Source organism: Lepus europaeus, chromosome 18 (assembly GCF_033115175.1).
Source record: "Lepus europaeus isolate LE1 chromosome 18, mLepTim1.pri, whole genome shotgun sequence".
NCBI lineage: Eukaryota > Metazoa > Chordata > Mammalia > Lagomorpha > Leporidae > Lepus > Lepus europaeus.
In genome coordinates this window covers 23,439,150-23,463,650 of record NC_084844.1, presented here as the reverse complement: position 1 = coordinate 23,463,650, position 24,501 = coordinate 23,439,150, and the positions used below count along the sequence as shown (strand labels likewise).

Below are 24,501 nucleotides of genomic sequence, written 5' to 3'. Positions count from 1 at the left end.
GTGATGGCTCGGGTCCTTGGGTCCCCTCCACCCTGGAAGAGACGTGGTTGGTGCTCTCAGCTCCTGGCTTTGGCCTTGGCTCAGCCCTGGCTGTCGCTGGCACTGGGGAATGAACCAGCAGATGGAGTCTCTCTCTCTCTCTTTGCCTCTCAGAAAAGCAAACAGACACCCTGAAGCACGTGCCTGTGTGAATGAAGGAAATGGTGAAGGTCCCTGTCCTCCCTCTGCCCCTCCTCCAGGGTGGCCTCTGTGGCTTTCTCTGCATTCCCTGTGCCCAGATGGGGAGACCGAGGCTTAGGGTTGGCAGCCACAGAGCCGGGTTCTGCCCAGGCGGCTCTTGGCCACCTGCTTCCTGGCCCTCCTGTGACCGCGGGGAAGACCCCCACCGGCCCCCCGGGTGTAGATGGCTGCTGGCCGCTTAACATCTGGCGGGGGTGGGGGGGGCACAGCCCTGATCGTGGCATAAGCACTGCCATCATGGCTGATGGGAAGGCCCCGGCAGAAGGCTTCCGGCACAAAACTGGGCAGAGTGCGCAGTCCGCTGTCGGGAGCCGGCACGGGCCTTGCTGTCCCCAGAAGCAAGGTTGCCACTTCGAGGCTTGCAGGGGTCGGCAGAGATCCCACCGCCGTGGCTGCCCGTTCCCGGCCCGGAGACTGGGATTTCTGTACTTGCCACGGGGCTGTCACGTGTCAGTGATCACAGGCCCCGTCCCCGCCCGGGGCCTCACCCCTGCCGTGGGCTGGCGGCCTGCTGGACGGCCTTTTTTTATAAACATGAGGCCTTGGAGGCCGTTCTGCTCATTCCGCTACCACATTCAGTGGGCCCACACTCAGGCCTCTTTGTTTTTTATTTTAAAGATTTATTTATTTATTTGAAAGTCAGAGTTACACAGAGAGAGGAGAGGCAGAGAGAGAGGGAGGAGAGGTCTTCCATCTGATGGTTCACTCCCCAATTGGCCGCAACGGTCAGAGCTGTGCCAATCCAAAGCCAGGAGCCAGGAGCTTCTTCAGGGTCTTCCATGCGGGTACAGGGGCCCAAGCACTTGGGCCATCTTCTACTGCTTTCCCAGGCCATTGCAGAGAGCTGGATCAGAAGTAGAGCAGCTGGGACTCGAACTGTTGCCCATATGGGATGCTGGCACTGCAGGTGGCGGGCTTTACCAGCTACACCACAGCGCCAGCCCCAGACGGTCTTTTTATTTTATTTTATTTTTTGACAGGCAGAGTGGACAGTAGAGGGAGACAGAGAGAAAGGTCTTCCTTTTTGCCGTTGGTTCACCCTCCAATGGCCGCCGCGGTAGGCGCGCTGCGGCCGGCACACCACGCTGATCCGATGGCAGGAGCCAGGTACTTCTCCTGGTCTCCCATGGGGTGCAGGGCCCAAGCACTTGGGCCATCCTCCACTGCACTCCCAGGCCATAGCAGAGAGCTGGCCTGGAAGAGGGGCAACTGGGAGAGAATCCGGCACCCCGACCCGGACTAGAACCCGGTGTGCCGGCGCCGCAAGGCGGAGGATTAGCCTGTTAAGCCATGGCGCTGGCCAAGACGGTCTTTTTTAAAATTGGACTTTGAAAATTTATTTGAAAGGCAGGATGACAGAGAGAGAGACTTCCCAGATGGCTGGGCCAGGCCAAAGCCAGGAGCACAGAGCTCCTTCTGGGTCTCCCACTTGGGTGCAGGGGCCCAAGGACGTAGGCCATCTTCCACTGCCTTCTCAGGCCATAGCAGAGAGCTGTATCGGAAGTGGAGCAGCTGGGACTTGAACCGCTGCTTCGGGATGGGATGCAGGCGCTGCAGGAAGTGGCTTAACCCGCTGCGCCCCACACCAGCACCGTCCTCTGTGAAAGCTGGCGCCAGGCCGCCATGGGAAGGAGGCCGAGTTCACAGCCACAGCCCAGCCTGGAGAGGGCTCGTCTCCTCCTGGCTGTGTCAGCTCTGGACGTCGTGGCCACCCAAAGAGGGGACAGTGGCAGGAGATCACGTTTCTGTCCCTGATTTTTATCCATATTTCTGTTTTCTCTGTAATTGCTTAATCATACTATATACCCATTTTCTTTGGCTTTTTAAATGTATTTTTACTTATTTGAAAGGAAGAGGGAGAGAGAGAGAGAGAAGATAGACAGAGATTTTCCATCTGCTGGTTCAGTCCCCATATGCCTTCAATAGCCAGGGTGGGCCAAGCTGAAGCCAGGAGCCATGAACTCCATCCAGGTCCTCCCCACGGGTGGCAGGGGCCCAGGTACTTGAGCCATTGCTTGCTGCCTCCTGGAATGTGCACTAGCAGGAAGCTGGAATCCAGAGCAAAGCTTGGACTCCAACCCAGGCACTAGATACGGGTCTTAAACTCTGTCCCAGCGCCTGCCCTGTGTGCCTGCCTCTTTCTGTGCTGGGCCGTTTTCTCTTCTATGAATCCGATGGAGATGAGCTTCAGGTGTGTCGCAGATGCACGCCTCGTGAGCGCTGCAGGCTCTTCTGGTCTGCCATGAGTCCTTTCACTTCCCAGTACGAACCAGGCCTGGGAAAGCAGCAGAAGATGGTCGGGGTCCTGGACCCTGACACTCACGTAGGAGAGCTGGGTGGAGGTCCAGCTTGCTGGACTATAACATGGGTGTCTTGATTACCAGGCTGAGGGCAGTTTCTAGAATGTCAACAGAGCGGGCCACATTTCTGGAGTAGACTCTGTGTCTGGGGTAGACTCTTTGTCAGGAATAGACTCTGTGTCTGGAGTAGATTCTGTCTGGAGTAGACTCTGTATGGAGTAGACTCTGTTTCTGGAGTAGACTCTGTGTCTGGAGCAGACTCTGTCTGGAGCAGACTCTGTCTGGAGCTGACTCTGTGTCTGGAGCTGACTCTGTGTCTGGAGTAGACTCTGTGTCTGAAGTAGACTGTCTGGAGCTGACTCTGTGTCTGGAGTAGACTCTGTCTCTGTAGACTCTGTCTGGAGTAGACTCTGTGTCTGTAGTAGATTCTGTCTCTGGAGTAGACTCTGGAGTAATCTCTGGAGTAGACTGTTTCTGGAGTAGACTGTTCCTGGAGTAGACTCTGTGTCTGGAGTAGACTCTGTCTGGAGTAGACTCTGTGTCTGGAGTAGACTCTGGAGTATTCTCTGTCTGGTGTAGATTCTGTATGGAGTAGACTGTTTCTGGAGTAGACTCTGTGTTTGGAGCTGACTCTGTGTCTGGAGTAGACTCTGTGCCTGAGTAGACTCTGTCTGGAGTAGACTGTATGTCTGGAGTAGATTCTGTGTCTGGAGTAGATTCTGTGTCTGGAATAGACTCTGTGTCTGGAATAGACTCGATCTGGAGTAGAATCTTTTTCTGGAATAATCTCTGGAGTATACTTGTGTCTGGAGTAGACTCTCTTTCTGGAGTAGATTCTGTGTCTGGAGTAGACTCTGTCTGGAGTAGATTTTGTCAGGAGTAGACTCTGTCTGGAGTAGACTCTCTGTCGAAGTAGACCCTGTTCCTGGAGTAGACTTGTTTCTGGAGTAGACCTGTGTCTGGAGTATGTTGGCGGCCACTCGACAAACTAAGCAAAGACACAGTACTCGGTCCGTTCATCAGCATTTAATGCCTTGAAGCCTTCAAGCCAAGGTAGGGAGCTTGGCGACAAGGGACCGGAGGCTGCCTTCTTGAGAGGCTCTTCAACCACCGGCCCGAGCACAGCAAGAAACGAGTATATATACCCACAGCCCCACAAGCTCAAAGATGGTTACACAGAGTCAGCATAGCGTAACAAACAAAAGGTTACATAAAATTCAAACAACCGATAACATCATTAACATCCTGTTACGCAGTTAGAGGTCTAGAACACCTGCATATCTCAGGCAAGTCTTGGCGTAAACAGGTCGCCTTAACCCGAGGTTAGGGCTAGGTATGGAAAATTCCATATGACAGTGCTATACGTGGGGGTAGCTCCCCACAGGAGTAGATTCTGTGTCTGGAATAGACTCAATCTGGAGTAGAATCTTTTACTGGAATAATCTCTGGAGTATACTTGTGTCTGGAGTAGACTCTGTTTCTGGAGTAGATTCTGTGTCTGGAGTAGACTCTGTCTGGAGTAGATTATGGAGTAGACTCCGTGTCTGGAGTAGACTCAGTCTGGTGTAGACTCTGTGTCTGGAGTAGATTCTAAATCTGGAGTAGACTCAGTCTGGAGTAGACTCTGTCTGGTGTAGACTCCGTGTCTGGAGTGGTCTCTGGTGTAGACTCCGTGTCTGGAGTAGACTCCGTGTCTGGAGTAGACTCTGTGTCTGGAGTAGACTCTGTCTGGAGTGGTCTCTGGTGTAGACTCCGTGTCTGGAGTGGTCTCTGGTGTAGACTCCGTGTCTGGAGTAGACTCTGTCTGGTGTAGACTCCGTGTCTGGAGTGGTCTCTGGAGTAGACTCCGTGTCTGGTGTAGACTCTGTGTCTGGAGTAGACTCCGTGTCTGGAGTGGTCTCTGGTGTAGACTCCGTGTCTGGAGTGGTCTCTGGTGTAGACTCCGTGTCTGGAGTAGACTCCGTGTCTGGAGTAGACTCTGTCTGGAGTGGTCTCTGGTGTAGACTCCGTGTCTGGAGTGGTCTCTGGTGTAGACTCCGTGTCTGGAGTAGACTCCGTGTCTGGAGTGGTCTCTGGAGTAGACTCTGTCTGGAGTAGACTCCGTGTCTGGAGTGGTCTCTGGTGTAGACTCTGTGTCTGGAGTAGACTCTGTCTGGAGTGGTCTCTGGTGTAGACTCCGTGTCTGGAGTAGACTCCGTGTCTGGAGTGGTCTCTGGAGTAGACTCTGTCTGGAGTAGACTCCGTGTCTGGAGTAGACTCCGTGTCTGGTGTAGACTCTGTGTCTGGAGTAGACTCCGTGTCTGGAGTGGTCTCTGGTGTAGACTCCGTGTCTGGAGTAGACTCCGTGTCTGGAGTGGTCTCTGGTGTAGACTCTGTGTCTGGAGTAGACTCTGGTGTAGACTCCGTGTCTGGAGTAGACTCTGTCTGGAGTAGACTCCGTGTCTGGTGTAGACTCCGTGTCTGGAGTGGTCTCTGGAAGTAGACTCTGTGGCTGGAGTGGTCTCTGGTTTAGACTCCGTGTCTGGAGTAGACTCTGTCTGGAGTAGACTCCGTGTCTGGAGTAGACTCCGTGTCTGGAGTGGTCTCTGGAGTAGACTCCGTGTCTGGAGTAGACTCTGGTGTAGACTCCGTGTCTGGAGTAGACTCTGTCTGGAGTAGACTCCGTGTCTGGTGTAGACTCCGTGTCTGGAGTAGACTCCGTGTCTGGAGTGGTCTCTGGTGTAGACTCCGTATCTGGAGTAGACTCCGTGTCTGGAGTGGTCTCTGGAGTAGACTCCGTGTCTGGAGTGGTCTCTGGTGTAGACTCTGTGTCTGGAGTAGACTCTGTCTGGAGTAGACTCCGTGTCTGTAGTGGTCTCTGTGTCTGGTGTAGACTCTGTCTGGAGTAGACTCTGTGTCTGGAGTAGACTCTGTGTCTGGAGTAGACTCTGTCTGGAGTAGACTCCGTGTCTGGAGTAGACTCCGTGTCTGGAGTGGTCTCTGGAGTAGACCGTGTCTGGAGTGGTCTCTGGTGTAGACTCCGTGTCTGGAGTGGTCTCTGGAGTAGACTCTGTGTCTGGTGTAGACTCTGTGTCTGGAGTAGACTCTGTCTGGAGTGGTCTCTGGTGTAGACTCCGTGTCTGGAGTGGTCTCTGGTGTAGACTCCGTGTCTGGAGTGGTCTCTGGTGTAGACTCCGTGTCTGGAGTAGACTCTGCGTCTCGCGCTCAGCCTGAGGGTTGCACAGATGTTTCTTACTCACCCGGTGCCTCCCTGGCTCCGTGCAGCAGCTGAACATGTGCACCAATGGGACGGCAACAGTGGGGTCCCCCGCCCTTCCCTGAGTGACAGGCGCCTGTCCCAGGGCCACTCCCTGACAGCCCCGCCCACGACAGCGCTGACCTTGTCCCTTCCCTTGTCCTGCCCTCACTGGCTCTGCTTCCCCTGTGCACCTGCCACGCTCGCCGCCTTCCGGCAAACCCTTGCCTTCTCAAGGCGTTCTTGGCGACCTCATCCGCGAGCTTGCGAATCGGCTTCTCTTGCAAGGTTCCTCTCTGGAAGCTGCCCCTGGACTTCCCTGAGACTCAAGAGGAGGGGATCCTGAGGTCCCCCCCAGGTCCCTTGCCTCCTGATCTGCTAGACTTGGTGTCCTTGTCCCAGAGCCTGGGGCGGGGACCCCATACCTGGGAGCAGTGTGCAGCGCAGCTCGGGTCTGACTCTGTCCCACGTGCACAGCCCTGGGTGCCCCGGGGCAGGTGCACACCTCGTCCAGCCGCAGTGGGTGTGGTCCCACCACATGCTAGGCCACGGGGACCCCAGACTGCAGCAGCAGGGGCACAGAGCACTGGGCCTTCAGTGCAGAAGCAGCCCCCGCCCCAGCGCCGGAGGGGCTGCCCGCCGCCTCCCTAAGGACTCTTCCTGCCCTCTAGACAAATACAACGACTTCATCGAGGCCAATCGCATCGAGGACGCCAGGGAGCGGATGAAGACGCTGCGGAAGCTGGTGAGGGAGGGGCCGCTGACTCAAGGGAAGGCTGGGTGGGGACGGAGGGTAGAGGGTGGCTCCAGCCTCCCGGAGGCTTGGCAGGGGGGCAGGGCCTGGAGAGGCTGCCACGGCCTGGTCCATGCCCCTGCTCTCTGCCCCCCACCCCCAGATCCGGGACCTCCCAGGACACTACTATGAAACGCTCAAGTTCCTCGTGGGCCATCTCAAGACCATCGCTGACCACTCGGAGAAGAACAAGGTGCCTGGGGCTTGGGCATGGGGTCTGGGGGAGGACAGCAGAGGCCTCCCCAGGGCCTCCCCAGGGCTCTCTGAGCGCCCTCCCAAGGCCCTCTGCCCGGCCCAGCCCCTAAGTGCGGCCGGTGCTTCCCTCCCGTCAGCCCTCCCCTGAGGGCATCCAAGGGCAGAGAGCCCCGGTCCCGCGACCGATCTGGCGCATCCTGCTGGATCAGACTCCTGTCTTCTGGGTCTGCAGCGGGGAAAATGAGGGGAGCGATAGGTTTTCCTGCTCTTAAAATGTCCTGGGGACCTCCCACGTGTCTCCCACTCCAGGATCCCCGCTGCTAGCACGGGGAGTTTGGGACTGCTCGGGGCTGCCCTGTACAGGTGTGCAGGTTGGGCACTGCCCGTGACTGTCGGCCCTGAGGATGAGTAGTGCTGAAACCTGTCCCGTGGGGGGGGGCGCATCCGGCCCAGCTCGTGCTCGGGGACAAAAGGCCTCTGGGGCTTGCAGCAAGGGAGGACCGGACGTGGAGGAGGTCGGTGCTGAGTTGACCTGGACCTGCTTTGCCTCCCGCCCAGATGGAGCCCCGGAACCTGGCCCTGGTCTTCGGGCCCACGCTGGTGAGGACGTCCGAAGACAACATGACGGACATGGTGACACACATGCCTGACCGCTACAAGATCGTGGAGACGCTGATCCAGCACGTAAGCCACGCGAGACTGGTGGGTGGGCTCAGGCCGGCTGCTGGGGGCGGGGGGGCTGCGTTCAAGGCACAACAGCGACGCCTCCCAGGGTCTCTTGCTCTGGGATGCCCAGCGCCTACCGGGAGAACCCGGAGCTTCCAAGCAGTGGTGAGAGTCAGAGGGAGGAGGACGGGCAGGGAGGGCGAAGTGGTGCATCCAGGAGGCAGGCAGGTGCGTGTCGGGCACGATGGAGGCGGAGCGCCTCCCGGCATCTGACACTCGCCCTGCCAGCCTGAGAGGCGATGGTGATACCCAGGAGAAGGGGCAGTGGATGGGGCTGGCACAGAGTGGCCTGAGGCTGCAGCCTGCTCCCAGCCTCTGTCTGTTCCTCTTCCACGAGGGCAGGAGAACCCAGATTGACCAGCAGAGGGCGCAGGAGCCTGTGGTCTTCCAGAGCCAAATCCTGGCCGGCACCGCCCCCTTCTGGGGAGCGCAGGGATTTTTTTTTTTTTTTTTTCCTAAAGAAAGGATCGATGTATCCGTTCATTTAAATGGCAGAGTTACAGAGAGGCAGAGAGGTCTTCCATCCGCTGGTTCACTCCCCAAATGGCCGCAAGGGCCGGACCTGGACCTTTCCTGCCCTGGGGGCTCAGGGCTCGGGGCCGTCCCATGAGTGCGCGCTGGGTGCCCTGGTGGGGGAGAGAGGGCGTCTGGTGCTGGGGCCCCCGGAGAAGCTGCTGCCAGCACGAGGCCGTGGTCAGGAACCGCAGCCTTTAGGGAGACAGCAGGGCCACTAGCTGTCCCCCAGAGTCCCCGGGCGGGTCCCGCCGTGCCGCGTGGGGCAGGAGCACACCTGTATCGTAGCCACTAGCCTGCAGCCTGGCACGCAGGGAGCTCTGTGTTGGCTGAGCGGGCGGGCGGACGAGGTCATGTCAGGCTGCGCCTTTCCTGTCTCAGGAGGCACAGAGAGGGGAAGCTGAGGCGAGGAGAGGCACAGCGAGGTGGGGCAGGGCAGGTGGGAGGCCAGGCACAGGCGCTGGCCACACGTTCCCCGCGCGCCGAGACCATGCGAGGTCTCTGCGCTCAGCGGCCACGGCAGCCCCGCCCGGGCACCGACCCTGGGTCCAGATCTCCCGCCACCTGCCCACCCCCTCGCCCGGAGCATGCCCCCAGCTGGGGCCACTGAAAGATGTGCCCGAGACAGGTGGCTGGCCCAGTCGGGGCGCTGCCGGGAGCCGCTGTGGCCAGGGAGTCAGGGGCCGGCTGGGCCGTGGGCAGGCGGTGCAGTGGCCTCGTGGGCCTGGAGGAATGCAGCCTGGGGGGGCCTGGCAGGGGTGGGCGCTCGTGCCCCCAGGGCCCTGTGAAAGGCTCCTGGGTCCGCGCCGTTCCACAGTCAGCCTCGTGCCCGCTCCTGCGCTGTGACAGCGCGCGCCTTGTGCCGCCCGGAAGCCCCTGTGTGTCTGACGGGAGCTCCTCTGCGCTGGGTGCTGCTCCCAGCCTCAGGCCGTGACGTTGGCGGTCAGTGGTGGTGACGGTGGTGACGGTGGGTAGTGTGGTGACTGTGGTGACCCTGAGTAGTGGTGGTGACCCTGGGTAGTGTGGTGGTGACCCTGGGTAGTGTGGTGGTGACGGTGGTGCCCCTGGGTAGTGGTGGTGACCCTGGGTAGTGTGGTGGTGACGGTGGTACCCCTGGGTAGTGTGGTGACGGTGGTGACCCTGGGTAGTGTGGTGGTGACCCTGGGTAGCGTGGTGGTGACGGTGGTGCCCCTGGGTAGTGTGGTGACTGTGGTGACCCTGGGTAGTGTGGTGACCCTGGGTAGTGGTGGTGCCCCTGGGTAGTAGTGGTGACGGTGGTGCCCCTGGGTAGTGTGGTGATGGTGGTGACCCTGGGTAGTGGTGGTGACCCTGGGTAGTGTGGTGGTGACGGTGGTGCCCCTGGGTAGTGGTGGTGACTGTGGTGACCCTGGGTAGTGTGGTGACCCTGGCTAGTGCAGTGGTGACCCTGGGTAGTGGTGGTGACGGTGGTGACCCTGGGTAGTGGTGGTGACGGTGGTGCCCCTGGGTAGTGTGGTGACCCTGGCTAGTGCAGTGGTGACCCTGGGTAGTGGTGGTGACTGTGGTGCCCCTGGGTAGTGTGGTGCCCCTGGGTAGTGTGGTGACGGTGGTACCCCTGGGTAGTGTGGTGACGGTGGTGACCCTGGCTAGTGCAGTGGTGACGGTGGTGCCCCTGGGTAGTGTCGTGACGGTGGTGAGCTCGGTTAGTGCGGTAGTGACCCTGGGAAGTGTGGTGGTGACCGTGGTGATCCCGGCTAGCACAGTGGTGCCTGTGGCGACCCTGGCTAGTGCAGTGGTGACCGCCCCTTCTGTTTGTTGGTTTTGCTCTTGTCAGTCTAGATCCAGACTTCACCTGTGTTTTCAGGGTGATGAGTATTTTGATGTTCTTTATTACTTCTGCATATCTTGAACTTGTGGTCATTAGCTCCTTTTCCTCATGTGTTTTATTTACGTCATTAAAATGTGGTTTATTTATGTATTTACCTAAAAGGCAGAGGGAGTGGGTGCCTCATCTTCCAGTTCACTCCCCAAACGAACACCACAGCCAGGGGAGGGCGGCCGGGAGCCAGGAACTCCACATAGAGCTCTCACGTGAATGGCGGGGACCCAGGGCCTGAGCCGTCCTGCTCGGCCTCACACGTGGTTGGTGGGGGGCCAGATAGGAAGTGGAGAAGCCGGGACTCTCACCAGCACTCTGGTGTGGGACACTGGGGTCCACTTGACCCACTGCCCTGCGATGCCCCCCTTTCTTCATTTTCCTTGTTTGGACTTGTCACAGATTTGTCTATCTTATTTTTTTCAAAACACAAGCAGTTTTAATTTTTAATTAAATTTATTTTCAATGTTTACTTGTTCATTTATTCATCTGAGAGGCAGAGAGAGAGGGAGCGCCCATCTGCCAGCCAGCTCCCCGGTGCCTGCGATGGCCAGGGCCGGGCCAGGCAGGAGCCTCCACCTGCTGCCTCCCAGGTTGCTGGGCCAGCAGCGGCGCCTGGACGCAGACCCGGCCACGCTGATACGGGACGCCGCTGTCCTCACCGGCACCAACTGCCCGGCCGGGCGCCTGCTGCCCGTGTCTAACGTCTCCGTGCTGTTTGACTGCCTTTTGCCCTCTTTTACAGTGACTCGGCCTTGTCTTCTCTCTGGCTTTTTAGCTTGATCAGTGGAGTGCTTGGCGCGTCCGTTTTCTGACAGCTTTATCAAAGCGACACGTTTGCCTTTAAGTTCACTGTACCTTTTATCCTGCAGTCCCCTTAAGCCTTACCTTTTTTAGAGCAGATTTGGTTTTATAGCAAAGTTGAGGGTCGGGCGTGGAGGTTTCCCACACACCCCCGCCCCCACCTCCCACGATGACACTACCCCTGCCTGAGTGCCACCTGCCCCCCGAGTACCACCTGCCCCCCACCTGAGTGCCACCTGCCCCCCCAGTACCACCTGCCCCCACCTGAGTGCCACCTTCCCCCACCTGAGTACCACCTGCCCCCCACTGAGTGCCACCTGCCCCCCGCTGAGTGCCACCTGCTCCTGCCTCCCCACAGTGACTGCTGTGTAGTATTCTGTGGTGTACATGTACCATATTCCTTATCTGGTCTTCAGCTGATGGACGTCTGGGTTGATTCCATGCCTTAGCTATTGTGAATTGAGTTGCATGCTTCTCAAATGCCTGCAAGATTCAGAGCTGGACCTGAATGAAGCCAGGAGCTTCTTCTGGGTCTCTCACGTGGGTGCAGGGGACCAAGCACTTGGGCCATCTCCCACTGCTTTCTCAGGCTGTTAGCAGGGAGCTGGGTTGGAAGTGGAGCAGCCAGGATTCAAACCACGCCCATATGGGATGCTGGCACTGCAGGCTGTGGCTTTACTCGCTGCGCCACCCCATTAACCTGCATCTTAAGCCCCAGGCTGCTCCTGCCTCTTCTGCTTATTTTTTAACCTGCTTGATCAGCTGCAGTGTTTCATTTTCCTGGTTTCCCTGTAGTTCTACCAATTGTTGCTTAAATTTTAAGACATGTTAAATATGTACATGCTATGATTTCTTTCCTTTCTTTTTTAATTTGAAAGGCAGAGTGACAGAGAGAAAGAGAAAAATAAATACCTTTCTTTTGCTGGTTCACTTCCCAAACAGCCACAATGGCCAGGGCTGGGCCAGGCCAAAGCCAGGAGCCTGGAACTCCAGCCAGGTCTCCCACGTGAGGGGCAGCCCTCGGGCCAACTTCCAGTGCCTTCCCAGGCACATTAGCAGGGAGCTGGATTGGAAGTGGAGCAGCTGGGACTCGAACCAACACTCCAATATGGATGCCAGTGTTGAAAGCAGTGGCTTAATCCATCGTGCCACAACCCCAGCCCCAATTTATTGTATTTCTGGATATATTGTTCACTTACCTGGTATAATGTCCCTTTCTCATTCAAGACTGGATATTCCTATGCTGTTTTGTTTAAATGCCTCTTATATACTACATATTGTTTAATTGAAACTGTAATTTGCATCTCAAACTTTTGATCATTTTATTGTACTTTCTCTCCTGTGTGACTTATTTCTGGCATGGTAAACTTCATTTTCTGCTTACTATACTTTCAGTTTCATTCCTGTCTGTCTGTCCCACCTTGCTTTGGATAGATTGGTTTTTATGTTCCAGGTGTGAGAAGTACGCATATTTTTTCCTCCTGAAAGTTTCCACTGACTTTATAAAAACTTTTAAAAAAAAAGATTAGTGTTATGTCTTTTAAAGGCAGAGTTACAGGGGGCGAGAAAAAGAGAGAGAGAGAGAGGGAGGGAGATGGGAGGGAGAGAGAGAGAAAGAGCACTTCCATCTGCTGGTTCACTCCCCAGATGGCCACACAGCCAGCACTGGGCCAGGCCAAAGCCAGGAGCTTCCTCCAGGTCTCCCATGTGGGTGCAGGGGTCCAAGCACTCGGGCCATCCTCTACTGCTTTCCCAAGCACATTAGCAGGGAGCTGGATCAGAAGAGGAGCAGCCGGGACTCGAACCTGTAAACCGTCTGCTTTGCTGTGCATTCCTATGCTTCTAGAAGACTTCTAGAACTTTATCTCCAGGATTCTTAAATTTCACCAAATATAGTCGGCCCTCCAGATCCATGGATTCCACCTCTGTGGACTCAACCAGTGGTGGCTTAAAAATATTCAGAGGGACCCGGGTTGAGGCCTAGTGGTTCAAGCTGCCGCTTGTGACACGGGCATCTCATACGGGTGGCGGTTCAGGTCCTGGATGCTCTGCTTTCAGTCCAGTTCCCTGCTAATGCACCTGGGAAGGCAGCAAAGAATGGCCCAAGTGCTTGGGCCCCTGTACCCATGTGGGTGACCCCGAGGAAGCTCTTGGCTCCTGGCTTCAGCCTGTTCCAGCCCTGGCCATTGTGGCCATTTGGGGGAATGATCTCTATCTCTCCCTCTCTCTGTCTCTAACGCTGACTTTCAAGTGAATGAAATAAATCTTTAAAAAATACATATTCGGAAAAAAAAATTTGCAGTACTGAACACTCAGTCTTTTTTCTTGTCATTCTTACCTGGGCAGTACAGAGGAACTGTTGTTTATGTAGCATTTACATTGTGTTAGGTATATTTAAATTTTTATTTGTTTGAAAGGCAGAGAGAGTGAAGTCGAGAAAGAGAGAGATCTCCCATCTGCTGGTTCACTCCCCAGATGCCCACAACAGCCAGGGCTGGCCCAGCTCAAAGACAGGAGCCCAGGGCTCCATGCAGGTCTCACAGGGGTGGCAGGGAGCCTCCCAGGATGCCCATTTGCAAGAAGTCGGCAGCAGGAGTGGAGCTGGGACTAGAACCCAGGCAGTCTGATGTGCCATGCGTCTCAACCCTGCAGCAAGTGCCTGCCCCTCTGTCGTCTTGGTGTTTAAAGTAGAAGGGGATGTGCAAAGGCTCTGTGCAAACACTGTGCCCTGCAGTGTGAGGGAGTGGAGCATCCACGGATTCTGGTGTCTCCACGGTGTGTGTGAGAGTGTGGCCTTTGCTTTCTGTCCTGTTTGGCTCGCTCGTCACACCTCTGTCCAGGCGGTGGCCTTTTCTGGGCCTGGCCAGACAGCCCTGCGCCCGTGTGGGGCCGGCGGTGCCTGGGCGGGGCGTCCTCCTGCTAGGGGGCCTGGCTGGCACTAGAGGGCGCTGCTGGCCCCGCGTGTGCCCAGGGCGGCCGGGCAGAAAGAGGGGCTCCTCCACTGCAGGGGGTCCCGGTGTTCTCTCCCGAGGCTCCCCTGCGCTTGGGGAGCCGTCGGCCTCCCTCTCAGCCGTCTCCAGCAGCTGGGCGTCTTCCCTCTGCCCCTGCCCGTGCTGATGTGGCCTCCCTCTGTCTTCCTTCTGTCTCCACAGTCAGACTGGTTCTTCAGCGACGACGAGGACAAGGGAGAGCGAGTAAGTGGGGCAGAGCGGGCAGTGAGAGCCAAGTGGGGGAGGTCCCTGCCCCTGGTTACCTCCAGTCCAACGGAGGCCAGTAGCAGAGGGAGGGAGGTCTTAGGGAGCTCCAGTCTGATGGAGGAGGCTCTGGTCCTGTTCTAGCTAAGGGAGCTGCCCGGGCCTCTGGGAGAAGGCACAGAGCAGTCTACTGGGGGACATGCAGAACCTGCCCTGAGTGCCCGACTGCCAAGGGAGACAGCCTCTGCCCTGGCGAGCCCCAGCCTGATGGAGGAGACCTCGCCCTGTATCAGGGCCCCCCATTGCAAGGCTGTGTGGGCCGCACTGCTGAACCCTGCTTGATCTGCAGACCCCCGTGGATGACAAGGAGCCCCAGTCTGTGCCCAACATCGAGTACCTGTTGCCCAACATCGGCAGGACGGTGCCCCCTGGTGACCCAGGCTCAGGTGAGTGCAGGGACTTGGGGACGGGGTGGGGGTGCGCTCTGTGTTCCTGAGGGCCCCGAGTGCCTGGCCAGATGCCCACGCTCTCTACTCCTGCCCCAGGGGCCCCTGAGACTGGGTCTGTCGCAGTCTGGAGGCCTGGCCCGTCCGCTCCGTCCCTGGTGTATTGGCTGAGCCTCTGATCTGCGGCGGGCTGGCTGTGCGCTTCGGGCTGTTCCTCTTGTTAACTTCTCTTCCTTTTCTCCTCGCACCTGCCCTTGCCTCCGCCTCCCCTGCTCTCCCGCCCTCCCCTCGCCCCGCCCCTCTCCTCCCCGCCCCTCGCCCCGCCTCTCTCCTCCTCCCCGCCCTCCTCCAGCGGACCTGTTGGAGCTCTAAAGGGTACAGTGTGGGGTCGCGGCCTGGGTCACTAACAGCGGCGGGTGATTATAAGACGCCGGGGCAGGCAGCAGGTCCCCAGCCCCCTCCCACCCCAAGCCCCTTCTCAGGAGGAAGGCGGCGCTGCCCGGAAGTGTGGGCACCCGTGGCCGCCCCTGCACCCCCAGGCTCCGGGGCCCTCTGTCTCTGCGGAGCCTGTCGGCTTCTCCTTTTCTGGGCTGGGCTGGGCTTGGCTGGGGACCCAGCTTCTCGGAACACCAGAAGCTCCTCTGCATCTCCAGCCCCTGCCCCCGTGGCCCCACGGGGCCGGCCCTCCCCGCCTCCGCTGGTCACTCAGCCCCTGTCCCGTGTCGGCGGAGGAGGGATGGTGTCCAGACGCAGGCGCTCGCACACCAGCAGCGGCTTGGCGCCCGTGCGACCCCCTCCCTCCGTGTGGGGCCCCGCCCCTGACCGAGGCCCAGCGAGCCCTGGTGGCCAGGGGCCAGAGGACGTGGGGGTGGGAAGGCAGAGAGGAGCCCCGGTGTCTTCTAGTCGCCTGCTGCCCGGCCCCTGTGTGTCGTGTGTGGTCAGCCCATCTCACCGCGCGCGGGGGAAGGGGCTGGGAGGGGTCTCTAACCCGCCTGCCTGCCAGAGAGTGTGGATTAACCGCTGACCACGAGCCCGTGGGGGCCGGCGGCCCTGGCTCCCCCGCCCCTCTCCGGCCTTGGAGAGGACGCTGCGGGGTCCTATTTCAGGGTCCTAATCCACCCAGTGAAATGAAGGGGCAGAGCCCCGCCCGGGGCTTCCTGTCCATCACCTCTGTGCTGTGACTGGGGGTCTCCCTGTGAGGTCTCGGCAGCCAGCCCCTCCCACCACTCCATCATCCGTGGTGTCTGCCTTCCTCCTGGGGCCTGGCGGTGGGGTGGGGGAGTGAGGGCACCCCCTGTGTGCACCGTGTGCCCCATCCCCTGAGCATCTGTGGTGCTGTGTTTCATTGTCGTGGCCTCTGTGGACTGCATCTGGTCTCCAGCATTTTCTCTCCAGTGCTTCAGAGTGACAGAGACAGGCGCAGGAGGGGACAGAAGCCACGCCCAAAGCAAAGCCCCCGTTGCCCTTAACCCTGGGCAAGTGAGGGTCCCGTGGCTGTCACCCTGATGTCACTTCCTGTCTCTGAAGGAAGTGGGGACTGACGTCATTTTCTGCCTGGCCTCAGCCCACAGGAAGTGACATCAGAGGTCCAAATCCGTGCTACTCCCGGGCCTGGGGACAGCGCAGGTTTCTGAACCCCTGCTCTCTGAAGCTTCTGAGAGGGAATTGTGTTTACAAGGTCAGACCCCTCTTGCCCCGATCCAACTTCCGTTTCTCTCTCTCTCTCACCAACAGATTCCACCACCTGTAGCTCAGCCAAGTCCAAGGTAAGGGCCAGGGCAGCTCCGAAGGCCTTGTCCACACACAAGCCAGCCCGCCTTGCCTGTCGTCGGGCAGGGGAAGTGGGAGAAAGGCAGATGAGCCGCGAGGGAAGCTGATGAGCTGATGGGGGGGTCGGGATGCCACTCGCCTGGTGGGGCTTGGTGAGGCGCCCGGTGCCGCAGAGAGACCTGGCCTGCTGGGGGTGGCGGGCAGGGCAGCAGTGTTGCTCAGTGGCTAGAGGCACAGGGTGCCGGGTCAGGCGATCCTGGATCTGAGTCCTGCCTCTGCCACTTTGTAGTTTGGGGACATTGGGCAAATTCTTTAACCTCTCTGATCCTCGGCTTCCTCTTCTGTGAACTCTGGGTAACTGTGTCTGATATAGTAAATGTTCCTTAAGGGTCTGGCAAGGCCAAAGCAGGCAGAGAGAAGGAAATAAGAACGATAAGAAGTGAAATTGAAAACAGGTCAGAAAAACGGTGACACTAACTGCAGGTTCTTTGAAAATGAATACAATTGATAAAGCTCTAGCCAGACTGGCCCAATAAAAAGAGACAGCACAGAATACCGTGCCAGGAAAGAGATGGGGCGTCGCCACAGCCCCCCGGGAATGCTCTGAGAAACTCTGCCCATAAACTCAACAACGTAGGTGACGTGGGTCTGTTCTCGGAAGGACCCAACATCCCAAAACTCGCGGAAGGAGAGACAGATAACTCCTGTCTAGTCCAGTTTGTGCTAAAGAAATCAATTTGTCCTTGAAAACCTTCCAATGAAGAAAATCCCAGGGTCAGAGGTTTTCACCTGTGAATTCTACCAAATATTTAAATAATTTATTTATTTTTAAAATAATTTAAATAATTATTTTAAATTATTATATTTAAATAATTCTAACCCATTGTTCTAACTTTAAAATAGAATGCCTTTAACATATAGACACACACCGCATCATGAAGTTTCCCTGGCAGTGGCCCCCGGCGTAGCCGTGTGGTGGCTGGTGCGTCTGGACGTACACTCGGATGCGCTGACAGCAGTGACCTTCCCAGAACACCCCTGATACACAGCCCACGACTCTATTGGTGTATCATATTAAAAGTTTTTAAAGATTTTCTCAGAGAGAGAGTGCCAGCTCTGGTCTACTGGCCCACTCCCCAGATGCCTACATGGCTGGGAATAGGTAGGCTAGGCTAAAGCTGGGAGCTGGGAACTCCATCTGGGTCTCCCACGTGGAGAGACCCAGCGGAAACCAACACCCTGCTGCCTCCATGGTGTGCGTTACCGGAAGCTGGCGTCAGGAGCCGGAGCCAGGCAGGAAACCAAGCACTCTGATCCCCAGGCCTGACAGGCCACGCACCTGCTCCTGGTGTAATAGTTAAGCAGTTATTTCCATGTGTGTTCTGACACGTGCTACAACGTGGGTGAGCCTTGAGAACGTTGGCTGAGTGAGATAACCAGGCACACAAAGACACTGCATGTGCTTGTGCAGTAACTAGGGTGGGCAGACTCATAGAAAGCAGGCAAACCATTTAAATACTGATTTTAGAAATGATGCCAGTTCTCCCCAGTCTCTTCCAGACACGGAAGAGCAAGGGCCACTTTCCAGCTCCTTTTATGGGCAAATGAGCGTCCAGTGACAGTCACCCTGATATAGTGTCTTTAAAGGAAGTGGGGACTGACATTTTCTGCCTAGCCCTACCCGACAGGAAGTGACATCAGAGGTTAATTCCATCATCCTCCCAGGGCCTAGGGACAGCTCAGATTTTTTTTTTTTTTTACTTTTTTTTTTTTTTTTTTTTTGACAGGCAGAGTGGACAGTAGAGAGAGAGAGACAGAGAGAAAGGTCTTCCTTTTTGCCGTTGGTTCACCCTCCAATGGCCGCCGCGGTAGGCGCGCTGCGGCCGGCGCACCGCGCTGTTCCAAAGCCAGGAGCCAGGTGCTTCTCCTGGTCTCCCATGGGGTGCAGGGCCCAAGCACTTGGGCCATCCTCCACTGCACTCCCTGGCCACAGCAGAGAGCTGGCCTGGAAGAGGGGCAACCGGGACAGGATCGGTGCCCCGACCGGGACTAGAACCTGGTGTGCGGGTGCCGCAAGGCGGAGGATTAGCCTAGTGAGCCACGGCGCCGGCTGACAGCTCAGATTTTTATGAGGTCAGCGTCATATGCTACCAAAACCCAACGATATCTCTGGAAAAGATAGGGTTAACTCATTTGGCTTGGTGCCCAGCCACTGTGCTGGCCCCTGAGGACAGTAGTGGGACACGGATGTCGGGTGTGGGGGGCGTCGGAGGCAGAAGCCAGGCGGGGCGAGTTGGTGAGGGCACCCCGGGAGAGCACGGCGTGGGCAGGAGAAAGCTGACTGCGAACAGGTGACCAGCAGAGCACAGGTGGAGGGGAGCTTTTGCTGGGAGACAGACCGGGCTCCAGCAGCGATGATCCACGGCCCAGAGAGAGGGGGAGACAAGGCTGAACCCGAGACCCTGGGGCGGCCCTGGGCTGTGCCAGCAAGAGACACAGGAGCTGGGGCCGCTGCATACGGGGCTCTCTGCCCAGTGCAGCAGGTGGTGGGGGCCTCGGCTGAGCCTGAGGGAGACAGGGCAGGTTGGAGAAGCAAGGACTTTGCTAAAGGAGCCGAGCAGTGTGGCTGGGGCCCCTTCTCAGGAGCCAGCTCCTAGCTGTGCTGGCTCTGCCCCTCCCCACTGCCAGGGGAGCCCCCACGCAGTCACCTCGGCCTTTCCCCAGGGCACTCAGCACTGAAAACTCCCCCACTCCCCTGCCCAGAGGCCGCCTCCTCCCTGAAGCCTCCGGTCTCCTGGGGCTTGCACAGATTCTGCACCCCGCCCCCGCCCCCAGCATTCTCCCCATCAGGAGGTCCTTCTCAGTCCCAGGGCCTCCGAGGTAGAACATGCTGCCCAGGAAGATGCCTTGGCCGTACCCTGTCTCTGCTTCACCGAGACCCCGGGCAGTCACTCAGAGTCACCCAAGCAAAGGGGATTCCTGGTCATTGAGCACCTGCTAGATGCCGGCTACAGTGTGGGGTTTTAATCTCCAGTGCCTGTCTTCTTGCAGCCTGACAGAAGACCCTTGAGTTTTGTATCATCCCCATTTTACAGACAGGCAAGCCAAGGCTTGAGTTGGAGTGACCAGAAGCTTGGCCGGGTGTGTTCTCAGGCATCGGGGGGCGGGGCCCTCAGTAGATGAGCTCTCTCCTTGGTGACTGCCCTGGGATCCTTGTTGTGGTCCTCTGCTTTCAGCTCAGAGCGGTTCTTGATTTTTCTGGCTCATGCCTGGGGTCTCCATAGCATGAGCCTAGCCCCACCATCCGAGTCCTGAGAGGCCGAGGCCCGGACCAGGCTGGAGAAATAGAGTAACTATCATGGGACAGGGACATGGAGACTGCAGGTGCTGGGGCAGAAGACTCCAGGCAGCTGAGCTCCCAAGGGTGTGGACAGATCCTGCTGCACGGGCGCCGGCAGCTTGCCACGGGCTATGCCCTCAACACCCAGGTGGCAGCGACCCCCTCCAGGACAGTCCTGTCTCGACCCCACCTCCCTCTGAGGGTGGCTTTGGCTGTTCCCAGCCGGGGCGTGGCCGGCCCCCGTGTCGCAGACATGTGGAGCACATCACTAAGAGCTCAGAAGGCCCCTTATCTTTTTCAAAAGGAGGTGAATCTGGTTTATATATATATAATATTATAAATTATATATATTTATAATTTATATATTTTAGTATATATTTATATATATTTATATATTTATTTATATATTATAATTTATTTATTTTTTTGAAAGAGAGACAGAGAGAGGTCTTCTGTCTGCTGGTTCACTCCCCAGAAGGCCACAGCAGCTGGGGCTAGGCCAGCTGAAGCCAGGATGGAAGTCCATGCCACGTGGGTGGCCCTTGACCCAGGGCTCACTTGGGATGTTGACCTCCCAGTGGTAGCTTACCTGGCTACGCCACAGCTGTTGAGGAAACAGAGGCTCCAGGCCTCCCAGCCTCCACCTACCGCCGTGCTCATTCCTTGAGCACTTAGCGCCCAGCGTGTGCCTGGCACCGTGCTGTCACAGAGGCACACATAGGGAGGCCCGGGCCATGCACTCTCGGAACTGAGACAAATGTGATGGTGGGAGCAGAGCTGGTGCCCCTGCATTTCCCAGGGACAATGGGAACCTAGGAAGGGAGCTCCCAGCCCAGCTCCAGGGAGGGAGGCCGCCCTGAGCGGGCCTTGTAGCTTGTAAAAGGGCAGGCCCCATCCTAGGAAGGGCCCATAGGTCCCAAGCTCCAGAAAGCCTGGGCTGGGGCTGGGGCTGGGGCAGGGCTGGAGACACTGGGGCCTGGTTGTGAAGGACTCTGGGTACGGAGCCAGGGCCCGCGTGCTTTATCCATGCCGGGCCATCCGTGGGCCAGCAAAGCTCCGAGGAGACCGGATACCTGCTTTAGAGTGACTGCTTGTAGGAAGAGAGGCTGGGGCGGGGCGGGGCAGGGGTGGAGCAGGGAACCCTAAAAGGGGCAGAAAGGACAGGCTGGCTCCAAGATCCCCTTAAGGTGGGGAGCATGATGGGGGCAGTTTGGGGGGGGGGGCTGTAGGGTAACGTGGGTCCAGCTGGGTGAGCTCTAGGTGCCTGTGGACTCCCAAGCAGAGATGGGTTCACAACTGGATGAAAAGTTGTGGAGTTCAAGAGAGCGGTGTGGGACAGAGGCCCCGGAACCCTGTTGTTGGGGATGGAGTTTGCCCAACAGAGACCTGAAAGGCTGTGGGAACCCTGACTCCTAAGGGGAAGTGAGGATGAAGAGCAGGTGAAAAGCCGGTTTCCCAGGTGGGCGGGAGTGCAGAGGGAGGGGGCAGGAGTCTATGGTCAGAGCAAGGTCCCTGCCAGGGCTCTGGGGACCACCCCCCAGGACAGTGGATTGGAAGGGGTCCCGCACAGCTGAGCCTGTTATTCCCAGAACCGTGGCTGGGAACTGGGACGGCCGAGGGTGGGCGGGGCCCAGGACCCAGAGACCAGCCCCAGCTCCCGCAGAAGGCCCAGCGCCTCGGGGGCTGAGTCAGCGTGGGGTGGGGGCGCCGAGGTCGACTCCGGATGGACGGCACAGGGGTGGGGAGGGTCGTGTTAAGTTGCCGGGCTCGGTTTGGACCTGGTGCGAGTGGGAGCGCCGGTGCGGGGGGTGTCGCGGATCGGGACGCCCCCTGCAGCCTGACACGTTTTCCCCGCACAGGGCTCGTGGGCCCCCAAGAAGGAGCCGTACGCCCGGGAGATGCTGGCGATCTCCTTCATTTCGGCCGTCAACCGCAAGCGGAAGAAGCGGCGGGAGGCGCGGGGGCTGGGCAGCAGCACCGACGACGACTCGGAGCAGGAGGCGCACAAGCCCGGCGCCCCGGAGCGGCCGGAGGGGCCACCGCCCGCCGCCGAGGCCCCCGGCCGCCTCAGCCCCCCGGCAGCGCCGGAGGAGCGGCCGGCCGCCGACGCGCGCTCCATCGTCTCGGGCTACTCCACCCTGTCCACCATGGACCGCAGCGTGTGCTCGGGCGCCGGCGGCCGGCGGGCGGGCGCGGGGGACGAGGCGGACGACGAGCGTAGCGAGCTGAGCCACGTGGAGACGGACACGGAGGCGGGCGCGGGGCCGGCGGGGCGCCTGGCGCGCCGGCCCTCCTTCAGCTCGCACCACCTCATTCCCTGCGACACCCTGGCGCGCCGCCGCCTGTCCCGCAGCCGCCCGGACGCCGAGGGCGCGGGCACCTGCGCGGGTGTGGGCCGGGGCGGCCCCCGCGCGCCGGAGCCGCCGGGCTCGGCCTCGTCCAGCAGCCAGGAGTCGCTGCGGCCCGCGGCGGCCGCGGCCGCGGCGCTAAGCTCGCGGCCCTCGCGCATCGAGGCACTGCGGCTGCGGCTCCGCGGCACGGCCGACGACATGGCCGTGCGGCTGCGGCGGCCGCTGTCGCCCGAGACGCGGCGGCGCCGGAGCAGCTGGCGGCGCCACACGGTGGTGGTGCAGAGCCCGCTCACCGACCTCAACTTCAACGAGTGGAAGGAGCTGGGCGGAGGGGGCGCCCCGGAGCCCGTGGGCCCTCGGACCCACAGCGACAACAAGGACTCCGGCCTCAGCAGCCTGGAGTCCACCAAGGCGCGGGCCTCCTCGTCGCCGGGGGACCCGGGGGCCCTGCAGAGCCAGCCCCCGCGCCGCTCGGCCGCCTCCCGCCTGCAGCAGTGTCTGTGACCTGCCTCGGGCCCCACCCCTCCCCGGAGCCCCTTGGGCACGGGCGTCTGCCCTGGCCTGCGCCCCCTCTTCTGTTACCCTGGGTGCCGCGGGGTGGGGTCCCTGGCTAGGGTGCTGGAATTCGCAGGGGCCGGCAGGCGGAACAGAGTGGGAGGCGGGTGCCCGCGGTCAAGAGCAGCAGTGGAGAGGCTTGGGCTGCTGGGATGTGCGTCCTCTGGGAGGCCAAACGCGTCCCTCTGGGCCTTTCCGTGGCTGCACTGAGGGATCCCTGCTGACCACTGGGTGTGGGTAGGGAACCCCCCGATTTCAGACTTAAGGAAAGATGCTGGCTGAAGCCGGCTCCTGCATCTCGCCGCTTCCCTGGCCCCACCCCCCAATTAGCTCCTAGCGCCAGGCTACGGGGAGGAGGTGTGGGTGGTGCTGTCCGCGGGGCGGGACTTGTGCGTGCGAGTGTGTGTCGTTCACTGTCCGAAGGTGTGTTCTGTAGCAACTTCTGCTGTCCCCGCCCCGCCCCCCTGCTCAGGGCTCCCTGCCTTCGGTGCACACAGGATCCTGCCCTCCTGCCCCTGGTCAGAGCCAGAGAAGCAGGTTGGGGCCAATCCACAGAGGCAGGGCTCACGCCATCTGCAGGGTCACCCTCTGGTCCTTTGGGGAATCTATGCGTCACCCCCCTAAGCCCTCTCACCCTGAGCAGCTGGCTGTTCCCTAGACAGGGTCCCTCCTGCTGGTCCCTCCCTGGCCCCCTCCTTCCACAACTCGGGCACACAGACCCCCACCTTATGCCCCTGGGGCAGGGGTGGCTGGCGCCTCTGTCTCACATGAATGGGATCTGATCTGGGCTGTACCTGCAGGACGGGCAGAGGCTGCCCCTTTTCTCCCCACACGTTGTACATAGGCCTCAGATCACCCCCCACACCCCCCCACGCACCCTCACTCATTCCAGGGAACCCACCGCCCCATCTGTCAGTCCTCTCGTTTTATGCAATTTGCTGTAAAGTAGATTTCTTTGTCTCTCCCGCTCCCCCTGCCTTCTATTGTAAATACTGTCTCTAAATGTGTAACATATTATAAAGAATTTATAAGGGTTTTTAAAGATGTTTTGCTCCTTTAAGAAAGTGTTGTAACAGTGTTGTTTGACGCCCCGCCCCACGTCCGCATGGCTCCTGTCACAGTGTCCCTCTAGGCGGCAACTAAGATTTTCTGCTTCTGAGAATCCTGTCTTTCAAGTACAGTCTATATCTTGGAAATAAACGGCCTTCCTTGAGGCTCGAGTCGGCTGTCTCACTTGTTTTGGAGGGAGGAGAGGGGGCAGGTGATGTCCCTGACCCATGGCAGGAGGGCAGCAGGGGCCGGGCTGGGTGCAGGCAAGCCTCTTCCGGTGGCTTTGTCCGCCTGTCCGGGAGACGGGTCTGAGCAGCGACACAGCTGCACGCTGGCAGGACCGCTGGCCCTCCTTGCTGCAGAGCCCAGGCGCTGGCAGAGTGGCCCCAGACGTGCTGCCTGGCGGACAGCAGATATGGGCCCGTGGCCGCCATAGGTACTCCCGAGGCCTGGATGCTATCACCAGAGGACAGGGTCTTACGGTGTAAGCTTCCAAGGGGTGGGGCTGAGGCTCTGGGGTGGAGGCCCGCAGGAATTCCGCTGCTCCCTGAGTCCCCACCCAGCCCCAGACTGTAGAGCGCCTCTAACCACAGGCGCTGGAGGCGTGGCACAGCAGGTTCAGCCAGGCTTGGAACCCCCCCGCACCCAGTGTCAGTGCTGGGCTGAGTCCCAGCCATTCCCCTCTCTGCCAGTGCACCTAGGAGACAGTTCCTGCCACCCACATGGGAGACCCGGATGGAGTTCTGACTTCAACTTGGCCCAGCCCCAGCTCGTGAAGTCACTTGGGGAGTGAACCAAGTGACAGAAGATCCCTGTCACTCTGCATTTCAAATAAAGACGTAAATAGTTCTTTTAAAAAGTGAAAAGACAACCAGAGAATGGGAAGAAATATTTGTAGCTCATATATCTGACAAAGTGCTCATCCAGAATATACAAGAAGTCTTCAAACTGTTTGTGAAAGGGGCCAGCACTGTGGTGTAGCAGGGAAAACTGCCACCTGTGATGCCAGCATCCCATATGGGTGCTGGGTTCAAGTCCTGGCTGCTCCACTTCTGATCCAGTTCCCTGCTAATGTATCTGGGAAAGCAGTGGAAGATGGCCCAAGTGCTTGGGCCCCTTCACCCACGTGGGAAA

The 24,501-nt window shown here is 58.9% G+C and overlaps 1 protein-coding gene across 2 annotated transcripts in view; it reads left to right on the top strand.

The window, feature by feature from the left end:
* The window catches only part of ARHGAP23 (Rho GTPase activating protein 23), a 71,073-nt gene extending 47,522 nt beyond the window's left edge, over positions 1 to 23,551 (top strand). For both annotated transcript variants that reach the window (XM_062175696.1, XM_062175697.1), the window contains 7 exons: positions 6,447 to 6,520; positions 6,672 to 6,761; positions 7,322 to 7,447; positions 13,814 to 13,855; positions 14,205 to 14,301; positions 16,036 to 16,067; positions 21,271 to 23,551. In XM_062175696.1, coding sequence (XP_062031680.1) covers positions 6,447 to 6,520; positions 6,672 to 6,761; positions 7,322 to 7,447; positions 13,814 to 13,855; positions 14,205 to 14,301; positions 16,036 to 16,067; positions 21,271 to 22,266 — 1,457 coding nt within the window. In that variant the 3' untranslated portion in view covers positions 22,267 to 23,551. The remainder of the gene's footprint in view (positions 1 to 6,446; positions 6,521 to 6,671; positions 6,762 to 7,321; positions 7,448 to 13,813; positions 13,856 to 14,204; positions 14,302 to 16,035; positions 16,068 to 21,270) is intronic.
* Positions 23,552 to 24,501: the final 950 nt, after the last annotated feature.